A 13,383-nucleotide genomic window follows, 5' to 3' on the forward strand; every position below is an offset into this window, starting at 1 on the left:
TGGCCCGGAAGAGCCTGCATGATCTGGCCCCTCCTAGCCCAACTCCACCCCCCAACTATTTCCTGGCACTTTCCCCTTAGCTACTGCTCCAGCCCTTCGGGTCCCGACACAGCAAGCTTTCCTGCTTCCTGGCTCTGTGATCCTCACTCATCACGTGGCTCCTCCTCCTTCAGCTGAAGCATCTGCTCCTCGGAAAGGCCTTTCCTGACCACCCAGCCTTTAGATGCTCTTCTCATCCCAGGTTTATTCTTACTGTGCCCATGTCACAAGTGACCACTGTTTGTTTATGTATTACCTGATCTAGGGTCAGTCTTCCCTCTAGACCATAGAGTCCACTGTTGAACACAGTGTCTGACACATACAGGGAGTTCCATAAACATTTCTAGAAGGAATGATACAATCTGTCAGGAGTACTATTTGAGATGGTGCTCATGGCACACTGACTTAGCACATGGTATGTTATTATTATTGTTTTTGCTATTGTTATTATTATATTGCCAGGCATCATCATCATCATCATCATCATCATCATCATCATCATCAACATCATCATCATCTTGCCAGACAGACACAGGGAACTATGGCTTCTTCCTCCAATCTTTACAGGGGAGCATATTTCAAGGAAAGAATAATGAGTCCAAATGTACCCATCACCCAGCTTCAACGTAGCCAATCATATTTCACTTATTACCCTCCATGCCATGCACCCACACCCACAAACGCAAATGCATGTAGGGATTACTTTATTCTGATGCAAATCCCAGACATCACATTACCCCATGTTCGAGGCCTTCTTAAAGGAAATGTGCCTCCAAAGCTGAGAACAGAGGCGGATGCATAGATACGCACTGCAGTTCTTGGCACTGCCTCTTTTTAAAGAATCGCTAGGCTCCAATTGAAAAATGGAGATAACTATACTCCTGTGTGTGAGTTGTTAAGAAAATTAAGCGAGTTAATATACACAAACAGGGACAGTCCTGCCACAGAGAATGTGAGTCATTCCCATTATGGCTTCAGCATGGTTATAAAGCTCTGGCTCAGGAGGCACGCAAACTGGGTTTAAATCTAGTTCAGCTACCGACGAGGTAAATCACCCTAGGCCCATGACTAAACTTCTTCAAGCCTCAGTTTCCTCATCTGTAAAATGGGGGAATAATCTCACCTGCTTCACAGGGTGGGAATGAGAGTTCACTGTGACCATACAGGGAAGGGAGGCCTTGGAACCCGCTCTGGCTCACAGAGGGACTCGGTTCTGACTGGGGGCATAGAGAGAGCAGCTCTTCCGAGCCCTCACTTCCCAGGGGCGATAACACAGTCTGGCAAGGGGGCAAGAGCTGCCCAAGATCAAGTGCAGACCCGGGACAAGAGACAGGGTCCCAAGAGCTTTGGTGGATGAGGAGACTTCTTTGCATGAGCAAGTGTAGAAGAAGATGGCTCAGGGCAGAGCCGGGCTTTTAGGGGGAGAGAGAGGCAGCGAGGTTCCAGAGGGCATACCTGGAAGAGCTCCGGATCGTCGGGGCTGTACTGGCTGGATTCGGTCTCGGAGTTCTCCGGGCGCCACTGCAGCTCCTCAAAGCAGGTGGCCGAGTCGAAGTCGCTGGCGTCCAGCTGGGAGAGGTCTAGCTCTGGAAAGTCAGCGCAGAGTTGCTCCTCCCCAGATCCCCCGCCCTGAGGAGACAGGAAGGAAGGAGGCGCGTCAGAGCTGAGCTTGGTTAGACCCCAGCAGGGACCCTCTTACTCAGGATGCTGCCAGTCTGAACCTGTGGCTGCCTTTGTCCAAGGCCCGATTTTGCCAAGCGACCAAGAAATGTAAAGCCGCATCCTCTTGCAACTGTTGAATCTACCATGAGTTAAGTCAGGCCCTGGCAGTACAAATCCCCCTTCCTGCTGCTCCGTCCCCGCCTCCTCTGCACTCCTATACACCCCTCAAAGCCCTGCCCGCATAGCACCTCTATTCTCTTACCAGAAATATTTTGTTGAAAACTTTATTACAACCTATAAATAGAGATCTATTCCTTTATACAACTGCTTCCACCTGAAAGGGGATTTCCGGAAGGCAACAACCCCTCTATAGGAATAATGAAACAACAAAAAGCAATAACAACAAGAGATGACATCATTGAATGATTGCTGTGTTTTGGAAGAATGCTCACCCATGTTCCCAGGAATATTTGTAATGTCTAAAGTGTGGAAGACCACCCATCAGTAGACAATAGGTAAGTAAAGCTATAATCACCTATATCATAGAACAGTGCTGTTGAAAAGAATGAGGCCGTTATGTATGTCCTCCATGGCATGTTAAATAAAATACTAAACTGCAGAATATCAGCAAGTAAAATATTACCCCACATGTGTAAAAAGAATGGGACAGACTCAAGCTACACATTTCTCACGATAATACGTATGAGAATACTGCGCCAGTACACAGGAAAAGGTCTAGAAGGCCGTAAACCCACCTGCCAGTGGTGGGTGGGGTAGAATGGAGGACCTGGTAACAGTACCGACCGAAACTGGTGCTTCTCAGAGGGTGGTCCCAGGACCGGCAGGGGCAGAACCACCTGGGAACCTATAAGAAATAATGCAGATTCTCAGGCCTAACCCCAGACCTGTGGACTCAGAAGGTAGTCACCTTCGCACCCCGGTCTCCCAAGTTTAACAGTTACCAACAGAAGGGCTGCCTTGCAGATTCAGAAACAGCCTGAGTAGGGAGGCTAACACAGAAACAGGACACTACAGGCGCTGGGGTCTGGCAGACCTGAATCATAATCCCCATTCACCAGCTGTGATGCCTTAGGCAAGTCCCTTCACCTCTCTGAAGCTCAACTGACTCATCCGTAAAATGGAACAACAACTGTCTCCTACAGTTAATATTAAAGGAGGCAATGCCGTAGCCTGGCTTGGTAAGTTGCTCAATAAATGGTAGCAAGCAGTAATGACAACAAATTTTTAAAAATAATAACAACAGAGTTTCATGGCAGGCAGAGGAGGGTGGAACCTCTTTAGAGAACAGAGACAGGCTTGTGTGACACTTAAGAGAAATAGGTTTTATCCAGACCTTTTCCTTAATTGTTCCCACTTACTAGGCCTCATAAATTATGAATAAATGTATATTATTAGCTCAACTTGACACAGGAAAAAGGCTTTTATCCGAATTTGGGTCAAATGTCTTAATTGGCATTTTGCAAGAATCCTGCACACACGGGCAGCACCGGGGCTGGGTTCTCCCAAGCGGTCAGTCCCTGCTCTCAGGCCAGGCAGCACGGTGCCCAGAGAGTATGTCTCCAGGGACATCCCTGACCACGCCTGCCCTCCATCTGCCCGGTCTTTCTCCAATCCACTTGTGTTCAACATCCATGAATATTAAGTCCTGCGTCGCTCCTGTGAGGATTCGCAGCTCCCTCCGGGGGCTGCGGATCTTCCCCTGCCCAGTTGGACTATGGCGGTACAGTGGTCTTGCCTGTTCTAGACGGATGATTGGTTTATTTCTAGTTTTTGCCTGTGATGAACAAGCCTACAATACGTGTGTACAAGTCTTTGTGTGGACCTATGTTTTTATTTCTCTTGGGTGAATCTCTAGGATTGGAATTGCTGGGTCCTATGGTAAGCGTATGTGTGACTTGATTAAAAACTACAAAATTGGGGCTTCCCTGGTGGCGCAATGGTTGAGAGTCCGCCTGCTAATGCAGGGGACACGGGTTCGTGCCCCAGTCCGGGAAGATCCCACATACCACGGAGCGGCTGGGCCCGTGAGCCATGGCTGCTGAGCCTGCGCGTCCAGAGCCTGTGCTCCGCAACGGGAGAGGCCACAACAGTGAGAGGCCCGCGTACTGCAAAAAAAAAAAAAAAAAAAAAAAACTACAAAATTGCTCTCCAAAGTGGTGGTGCCATTGCACACTCCCACCAGCCGTATGAGTTTCTATTGTTCCACGCCCTCAACAGTACTTGGTGTTGTTAGTATTTAAATTTGAGGCGTGCATGATAGCGGGGGCCTACAAGCATTTATTAAATGCTACTGTGAGCCAGGCACTGTGATGTATAAGACTCAGGTCTTTCCTTCATTTGTTGACATCTCAGTGGGGGAAGAAAACACATAAATATTTCATTACAGATTGTGCTACTGCCACAAAAGAAACAAACCAGGTGCACTGATGGAGGACAAGAGGAGGGGAATCTACTTAGATGGGGTGACAGAAGGCTTCCTGGAGGAGCTGACGTCTGGTTTGAGACCTGAAGGAGGAGCCAGGCAGTGGAAAATGTGGAGAAGAAGCTTCCAGGCAGAGAGCTTCCAGCAAAGTCAAAGATCCAGGTGGGGACCAAGCCTAGAGAATGGGGTACTAACCAAAGGCCAGTGAGGCTGCAGCTCAGCCCTAGAGTAGGGGGAGGGAGAGGATGCCTTCAGAGAGGCAGGTGGAGGCCGGATCAGGTAGGGATTGAAGGGATTTGGGTTTTGCGCCAAGTGTGATGGGGGTGGGAAGCAGGCAGATGGGTTAGGCCGGTGTAGCATCCAGGAGAGGAGCAGGTGGTGGGGCTGGGAGGACAGCACCGAGGGCCTGTGGAGCAGGAGGGAAGGCCAAAAGTAGACAGACAAGGATGCTAGGCAGCCAGAGCCTCCCTGGCCAGCAAAGCCCCAGCTATAAGCTCTCTGGGGAGCTCTTTCTATATGTTCTAGAACCAGCCCGTGCTAGAAACTCAGAGCAGCCACCTCTACAGGACTTGCTTTTTGAGTCTTAGAAACAGCTTTTAAATCAGAGTTCCAGAATCCCAGACCAGCCAGGAACCAGCAGCCCTGAGAGGTTGTCCATGCAAGTCTTTGTGGGCAATTCGGGAGACCGATGCGCCTTCAAGAACTAGTTATGGATACGTGTGCACAGTGCATGTGCGTGCAAGGAATTTAGACTTAACTTCTAGCCCTTCACAGACACAGCTAAGAACTCCTGACCTGGTTGGTCTACCTCCTTCACTTTGCACCTATGGAAACTGAGGCCCAAGGAGGATAACGGATTTGCTCAGGGTTATCCAATGAGTGTCCTTCCCATGAAAGCCATGCCACCTCCTTTACAAAATGCCCATCAAGTGGCCATGACTACTGCACTTAATGATTACCCAGAGCAGCTTGACATACCCAAAGTGTACCCAGGGCATAAAAATAAAGAAACCTCGGGCTTCCCTGGTGGCGCAGTGGTTGAGAGTCCACCTGCCGATGCAGGGGACATGGGTTCGTGCCCAGGTCCGGGAAGATCCCACATGCCGCGGAGCGGCTAGACCGGTGAGCCATGGTCATTGAGCCTGCGCGTCTGGAGCCTGTGCTCCGCAACGGGAGAGGCCACAACAGTGAGAGGCCCGCGTACCGCAAAAAAAAAAAAAAAAAAAAAGAAACCTCAGCTTCAAGGCCTTGTCGATTAGGGCTGAGGCCACTCTCCAGCTAAAAACCATTAAGGATTGCATTAATAGTGATCTCTCTGGCCCTCTCCATATTTAGAGAGGCTTTTGAAGGGGTGCCTCGGGTGACCCAGCTCCCCTTGAAAGGTCCGACTTGAGGCCTTCCTGTTCTGTACCGGGCAGCCCCAGCAGGACCCACCCATGGAACGGGAGGTGGGGGGTCACAGCACAGGCTAAGCCACTGCTAGTACTGAGCACTTTCTATATGCCAAGGGCCACACTAAGTGTCTTATATACATCCTCTCAGCAGATTCTTATAACGACGCTACAGGGCAGGGGTCACTGTCCCCATGTTACTAATCAGGAAACTCAGACATCCAGTCACTTGTATTAGTTTGCCAGGGCTGTCGTAAAAAAGCACCACAGACTGTGTGGCTTAAACAACAGAAATATTTTACTTCCCAGTTCTGGAGGCTAGAAGTCTGAGATCAAGATGCTGGCAGCGTTGGCTCCTTCTGAGGCCTGTCTGGTTGGCTAGTGGATGGCATCTTGTCCCTGTGTCTCTTCCCATTGCCTTCCCTCTACGTGCGCTTGTCTGTCCAAATTTCCCCTTAGATTAGGCCCACCCTAATGACCTCATTTTAACTTGATTGCCTCTGTAAAGACCCTATCTCCAAATAAGGTCGCATTCTGAGGTACTGGGGCTTAGGACACCAAGACACCTTTGTATGGAGGACACAATTCAACCCATAGCACCCAGGGTCCCAGAAAGGTAAAGCTGAGATTCAAACCCCAGGTCCCCTGGCTCCCTAACAAAGCCTGTGCCATTGCCCGACATCCTGCTTCTGAACGTGAGAAGGAACGTTTAAGACCATTTATTCCCATTTATGGATGGGGAGATGGAGCTTTGGGAAAAGTCTGAGAAAGACCCAAGTCACAGGGCTAGTTTGTAGCTGAGCAGGGACAGGTCTGGGGCCACATGTGCTGCATTGTGCACCAGCCCCGCATGCACAGCCCCCTGTGGTCCCCACCACCAGTCTGCTCACACCCCTGACACACTCGGGACACCCCCCTCTGGTTGCAGAACCTTCTGTATCCATTCCTCCAGGGACACCACACTGCTGATCTGAACGGGCTGTAGCTGCTCCAAGCCAGGGAGATAAAGGCCCCGGCAGTGGATTAATGGTGCTTCATCCAGATTCTAAGTTGCTTCACTGGAAGCCTGGGTATCTAGTCGCAAATCGATTCCCTGTTTAAGAAAGAATGCATCTTCAGGAAAAATTGGTGGCTCCGCTTTACTTACAATCAGCAAATCACCTAGCTTAGCGCCTGGCCCAGAGCACATTCTCAGAGTTGTGAGTGGAAGGAAGCAGGAGAGGGGGAGGGGTGGCTGCACTAACAGAACTTGGGTTCTGGGCCTGTCCGCACTCACTAGGCATCCTTCAGTGGGTCACCTCCTCTCTCGGGTTCTCACTGCCCCCTCTGGAAAACAGACCATCAAACACAAAGACCCTATGGACCCCCTCTTGCACAAGCATTTGCAAGTACAATTCCGTACTGCACTTATCCAGTTTCTGTGACCCACATAGGCTTGGGGTAAGTATTTAGGTAGAATAAATAAATGAATTTACAGAGGGAGAGACAAAGACGCAGAGAGAAGGTCTGTATCGAAATGGAAGGAGGCCTAGAGAAGAAGGATAAAGGGCTAGGCCTGGCTTGGCTACTAACACTCATCATTTGTGGTCAGGAACCTAACTTTTGCTGGCTTAGTTTCTACTGACAAAATGGGGATAATAAAAAAGCATCCTATCTCACAGTGTTCTTAGAAAGATAAAACATCACAGGTCAGGAGCCTGGCACGTGTCAGACACCCCGTGAATGGTGGTCACAGATACAGCATTTATAGTTGACATTCAAGTGATGTTCACAGCTATGGTCTCATTGGTACCTTCCCAAGATGCAGGAAGTAGGCAGTGGTCAACGTCCCCACTTGACTGATGGGAAAGCAGGACATCTCAGAGGGTCAGTGCTTCACGACCCATATGCTCAGTCCTAAACCCGCTGATGCCCTCAATCCTACGTTCCTTCAACCTCCACCAGCCCCCATTCCAGCGTTACCATCGCTCATGGTTTCTCTTGGCGGATGATCTTGCCCTAACGGCCAGACCACGCTGGCTCTCTCTGGGCCTGCCCTGGAGGGTGGGAGCCCTGCTCCCACCCAGGCCTCACACACTTCTTTTTTTTTTTTTTTTTTCCTGCGGTACACAGGCCTCTCACTGTTGTGGCCTCTCCCGTTGCGGAGCACAGGCTCCGGACGCGCAGGCTCAGCGGCCGTGGCTCACGGGCCGAGCCGCTCCGCGGCATGTGGGATCCTCCCGGACCGGGGCACGAACCCGTGTCCCCTGCATTGGCAGGTGGACTCTCAACCACTGCGCCACCAGGGAAGCCCCTCACACACTTCTTTACTGCCATCTTGGATGCCCTAAATACTGCCCTACAAAGCGTCCTTCACTGACAAGAAGTTGTATTTGATGGTCTGGGGCAAGTTTTCCCTTTAAATTACTGTTAGGAATGCCCAGACTGGCCTGGGCATGAGATCTGATAGGGTGGTAGGTACCTGGCACTCGGCTCACCTTTCCCGCCTCCCTAACTTGGCGGATACCAGTAACCAAACAGGGCTCTACCTCCCACTGAGCCCCGAGCCTTCGCAACCCGGAGCCTTACCTGCCACTGCTGATTCATTAGACCCAGCCTGCTCTAGACCTATGACCCTGTACCTCTCCTTGCCTTCTAGGAAGGAAGTGAAGTAAGTATTCATGATGTCCCCACAAAGCCATTTCATTACACAGATGTTTTCCTTTTTCTCCTCCTATGTCTATTATTTGGCTGGCCTCCCACCCATTCCCCTTCCTGATGGTGGCAGCCCACTGATCTCCTTGGGGAAGTCATCCCTCCCCCGAATCCAGGTGGTCCAGGTAAGCACGGCCTGGCCAATTAAAGGGTCTCATCCAGTTACCACAGCAACTGGTTCACAGGGGTGGGTCAGAGTGAACACCAGGAATGTGCTGGAGCATGTGGACAAGGGTGCTCAGCTGGTTGGATTTAATTCTGGAGACGCTGCGAGCCATCTTTGCTTCCACCTGGGAAGAGCCTGCCCAAGAATGAAGCCAGCACAGGGAGTGCAGAGTCAAGAAGCAAAGAGAGATGTGTTCCCGATAAAAATAATTTAAACACTTGGATACAGCTGTGCCTGAAGCCAGTCTATTCCCTGTACTCCACAATTATGTGAGTGAATAAGGTCCCTTTCCAGATTATGTGCCAGCTGGAGTTTGTCACCTATCAATGAAAAAGTTATGACTGATTCATCTCTTTTACATCCAAAAAAAACAAAAAAAAACAAAACAAAAAAACAAAACCTAAGCTTCCCACTGTCTTCCAAATTAGTACAAAACTCCTGAAGATGCTTCCAGGAGAACAGTAGGAAGAGTAATTGATTTTTAGACCTCAGAGAAATACTACAGCACCCTCATAAGCCTCAGGAGTCACAGACACAAAATTAAGCTCCAGGAAGAATAAGTAGAAAACACAGGGGCTCTGAGCTCAGCCTAAAAGAACAAAACACCCTGAGCTTAAAGATAAATCAGACCATTGAAAGGATCTCCCGCCAAAACACTCAAGGCTAAGTGTCTCAAAACATCATGGAGGCCCTTTCCACGCAGGAGCATCTGGCCCCAGGCCTGCCGAGCACAAACTCAGTGATGCTCAGCGCTTTTCAGCGGGGCCCCAAGCCCCAGCTACGCAGCTACCCGCTCAGGGCTTAGCGTAAGGTGATCTGACAGAAGGTCACCAGGCCTGGCAAGAGTGTGTCCTCCAGCCCAGAGAGCAAAATGGGTCCAGTGCTCAGAACTGGACTACAAGGCCAGGCCGAGAGGACGACCAGTTACCAGTGACCTTGGGAAGGCAGCTCTGCTTGGCAGGCGAGGCAATAGGATGGAGGAAGTGGGGTCCCTGATATTTCTAAGTGCCAATCGGCCCTGGGATATCCACCTCAGGACATGAGGGAGGACTCAACGTGGAGCCTGTCAAAGTCTTCATCATTTGGGGCAGTTTTCTGTTACTTGCCACCAAACCTAATCCTAACCAGGCCCTCTCAGGCCTTTGGTACAATAGACACTCCCCTAAGCAACCGCCCGGGTTAACCAACACTCTTCATCCCCTCCTGTAACAACACACATTACTAAGGCCCAAGGCGCCCCAGAGTCTCAGAGACAACCCTCCAGATCATGCACACATCTGTCTCCAGCAGCTGGGTTGTTTGTTCAATGTCATTTGTGTTTCTTCCCAAACCCATTTGTTACTATAATTACAAAGTCTTGTTTCTTGTTTTTTTTTTTGGGGGGGGGGGCGCTCATGCCACCTGAAGCATCCTAGTTCCCCAACCAGAGATCGAACCTGTGCCCCCTGCAGTGGAAGCGCGGAGTCCTAACCACTGGACCACCAGGGAATTCCAATAATTACAAACTTTAATGAAATGGTTCATCAACAGAAAATATGAGTATAAAAGAAGAGAATGTGATGGAAACTAAGTTGAAGGCTGTGGAAGGACTCAATAAAGTTGAGCTGTTTTAAAAAAAAAAAAAACATACAAAAACCCTGCTGTCAAATTATGTGTGGGTGAGCTAACAGTGAAAGATTAGGGAGGCCCTGGCAAGAATCTGAAGGATTCTGCACTTAGATTGCTTGAGTCTAAATTTTAATCCAATTGAGTGAACCCCCAATCTGGAAATAGGAGCCCTGGCAGCGTGGGTGTGGACCAGGCAGGAGAGAGAGCTTGGGATTTCAGTGTCGGCAGCACAAGCAGTCCTAGAGCAAAAGACTGGCAATAATGAATGTGCATGCCATATGGCTTCATTAAACAACAACGTTAGGTATTATGTTTTATGATTTCGTACTCTCACTGACTTTTTCCGAGGAATTCCCCTCTCCAGCCCTCCACCCACCCCACCAACCCCTAGCTGTAGTTCCTGCTCTTCATCGGATAAGGTGGCTATTGGACATGGATTGCAGCTTGCATTGTATAGGAAATAAATCCTTACAATGGACTCCCAGAGCACAGAACTGGGGCTTTTGGCACTGGAAGAGCCTGTGGAAATACTTCTAGAGTGACTCTCTTATTTTGCAGATAAGGACACTGAGGCAGACAGTCTCCTGGGACAGGTGTTATCTTGGGCATCTCCTTTTCTCCTCCCTGTTGTCTGCAAGCAGCCCCTTATCCAACAGAGATCCCTAAGGTCTCTCAGAGCTGTGCCTGGGCCAGGTTACCTGGGGTGGAGCAGCTCCTGGCTGTCTTGGCAGGTGGTGGGCACTGAGGTCTCAGAGGGCGCCACTGGCGCCCCACACCCCTGCACCCCACTGTGGCTGCACAGATCCTGGCACCTGTCAGCCAACACAGGCTGCCCCTGGCCCAGGAAGGCAGTGCTTTCATTTATTTTAAAACAGTAAAAGGGTGAAGTATATTCTGTGACACGAATGAGCGAGAGTGAGTGAAGGTGTTTCAGGGGCAGTGTCGTCCGCATACTGTGTTCGCCTACAATTGCCATCAATTTTAAGCACTTGAATTCAAGGGCCTCTTCAATTCACAGGGGAGCGGCAGGAAAAGCGCTTTGTGAACTGCGAAGCGTGTGCAGGTATCCACCTGCTGTTAAGACTGGTTAACAGTCCCTTTCCAACTCCAGGGACCAGCCTCCCTCATGGAACTGCTGTGTGGCTTGAGTTTCCACCCTGGGGCCTCTGTGCTGGCAGCTCCCTCGGCCTGGGATGCCTCCTCTATCTTTCTTCTGTGCATGGCTGGTCCTTTCTTATCAGCCCCATCCCAGATTAAATGTCCCTCTGAGATGAGCCTTGCTGACCACTGTATCCTAAAGTGGCTGCCCATCTCGCTCCCATCACCTGCTCTAAGTCCCTCAATTAGCACGTTTCACTCTCTGATATCCCCTCCCCCCTTTGCCGGTATTTTTTTTAATTGTGGTGAAATACACATAATATAAAATTTTCCATTTTAACCATTTTTAACTAGGCAATTCAGTGGCAGTAAGTATATTCACATTGTTGTGCAACCATCACCGGCATCCCTCCCTCTTCAGAACTCTTCCCCCTTTTTCATTTATCTACTTGTGTATTGTCACCTCCCCCCGGCTATGAGTTCCATGCAGGCAGAGGCAGTGACTGTCTTGTTCCCCAGAGGCTCGGTGTCTGTCTTGTTCCCCCCTGCTGTTTCCCAGCGCCTAGCACAATGCCCAGCATATAGTAGCTGCTCAATAAACAAAATGAGATCCATGTGGAAGTGCCCTGTAAACTGGAAAGGGTGGTACACAAGAGCAAGAGACTGCAACATGGACATTTTTTCTGTACAGTCCCAAGACAAGGCCAAATTGCCTGGCAGCCTCAGTTATTCGACAACGATTTTGAGTTTTGTCCAACTCTGTGGGGGCAAAGGCATCGAGAGCTCCTTTTCTTTCCTGGTTCCAGGCCCCTCTGAGAGGTCAAGAATGAAGATATACGATCACACAAACCACCTGACATTGACACTCACCATTTCAACACATCAGCTCTACCCAGAGCAACATTTTATTAGTCGCTGAAGGGCAGGCACAAAAATAGACTGCAGGGATCAAATGCCACCCTCTACAGTGGTTGAAAGGCCCTGGCATATGATGACTTGAGGCCTGGAGACCTGGGGAGGGGGTCCTCTGTCACAGGAGTGCACAGACATTGGAAGCTAGAATCAGGGCTAGGATTAGGCTGAGGTGAGGGTACCAGCCTTGGGCACCAAAACATTCAGCAATCAAGACAGATCATATTTAATGCAATATTGTGAAAACAATCAAAATTAATGCCCCCTAAAAATCCATGATGAGCAACATATCAAAATTCTAAATAAAGACAAGGTCAGTGGTGCTGATTTTTCCTTTTGCTTCAGGTGACTATTTGGCTCTGCATGGCATTCTTCCCTCCTTTATTTAAAGATGTGGTGTGTTCAAAATGGATATTTTGGCACTGACTATTAACATATTAACTATTGCAACATATATAAATGTTGCATTAAAATATGATTTATCTTGATGACTGAGCTTTTTGGCATCTCCTTAAATTTTGTGTCTGAACCAAATGTCTCCTTTGCCTCACCCTAATCCCCACCTGGGTGGAATGAGGGTGAGTTACTGTATGCTCAGGTGACTGAAATGAGATCAGATCCTGTCCTACACCCCTTCTCCCTGGGGCCTCAGTTTCCACATCTCTACAATGGGGCACATGACCCTAGGGTAGCTGTGGAACTGTCCCAGTCTTGTCCAATGAGGCATTTGGGATGGGAAGTAGGAAAACTCTAAAGTGTTGGCTGTATGTGAGGAACTGTTATTACATTTTTATCAAAGGTAGTAAACGATCCATCACAATGGTGAGCAGCATTCAGCTTTGAGATGAGTTGCAACACACTTGCCTGATTTATAATGAAAGGAGTGAAGTTTGCTAAATAAATAGGTTTTACTTAAGAAAAGAGATTAGAGCTGATTCACGGTTCTCTCAGCAAGTAGGAGCTCCCCTCCCATTCCAATGCCTTTACTGAACAGGAAGGAAGGCAGAGGGCTACAAGCCCTGGGAAAGCACCCATTTCACGCAGCTGAATGGGGGGACCCCAACTCCCTAATCATGCTGCGGGATCATAACCTAACAGGCGCTTTCCTTTCCCCGTCACATTTTGCAGAGTTCCCTCAAAATCAGAATGTGCCCAAGGGCAGGGCAAGAGGGACTGGCATGTGTCAGCCATCCTCAGGTGTGAGATGCATGAAGAAATGCCTGGGAATGGATAGTGGTGACGTTTGTACAAAATCATGAATGCACTTAATGCCACTAAATTGTACACTTTAAAATGGCCAATTTTATGTTATGTATATTTTACCACAAAAAAATAAAAATACATTTTAAAAGTCCCGGAGTCCTAAAATA

The 13,383-nt window shown here is 49.1% G+C and overlaps 1 protein-coding gene across 2 annotated transcripts in view; it reads right to left on the reverse strand.

Annotated features, from left to right (window-relative positions):
* Positions 1 to 13,383, reverse strand: part of PPARGC1B (PPARG coactivator 1 beta) — a gene marked incomplete at both ends in the record, with an annotated part of 105,402 nt that overhangs the window by 25,043 nt on the left and 66,976 nt on the right. For both annotated transcript variants that reach the window (XM_079702768.1, XM_079702767.1), the window contains one exon: positions 1,495 to 1,668. In XM_079702768.1, coding sequence (XP_079558894.1) covers positions 1,495 to 1,668 — 174 coding nt within the window. The remainder of the gene's footprint in view (positions 1 to 1,494; positions 1,669 to 13,383) is intronic.

The sequence above is a fragment of the Hyperoodon ampullatus genome (assembly GCF_949752795.1).
Source record: "Hyperoodon ampullatus genome assembly, chromosome: 4".
Lineage (NCBI taxonomy): Eukaryota > Metazoa > Chordata > Mammalia > Artiodactyla > Ziphiidae > Hyperoodon > Hyperoodon ampullatus.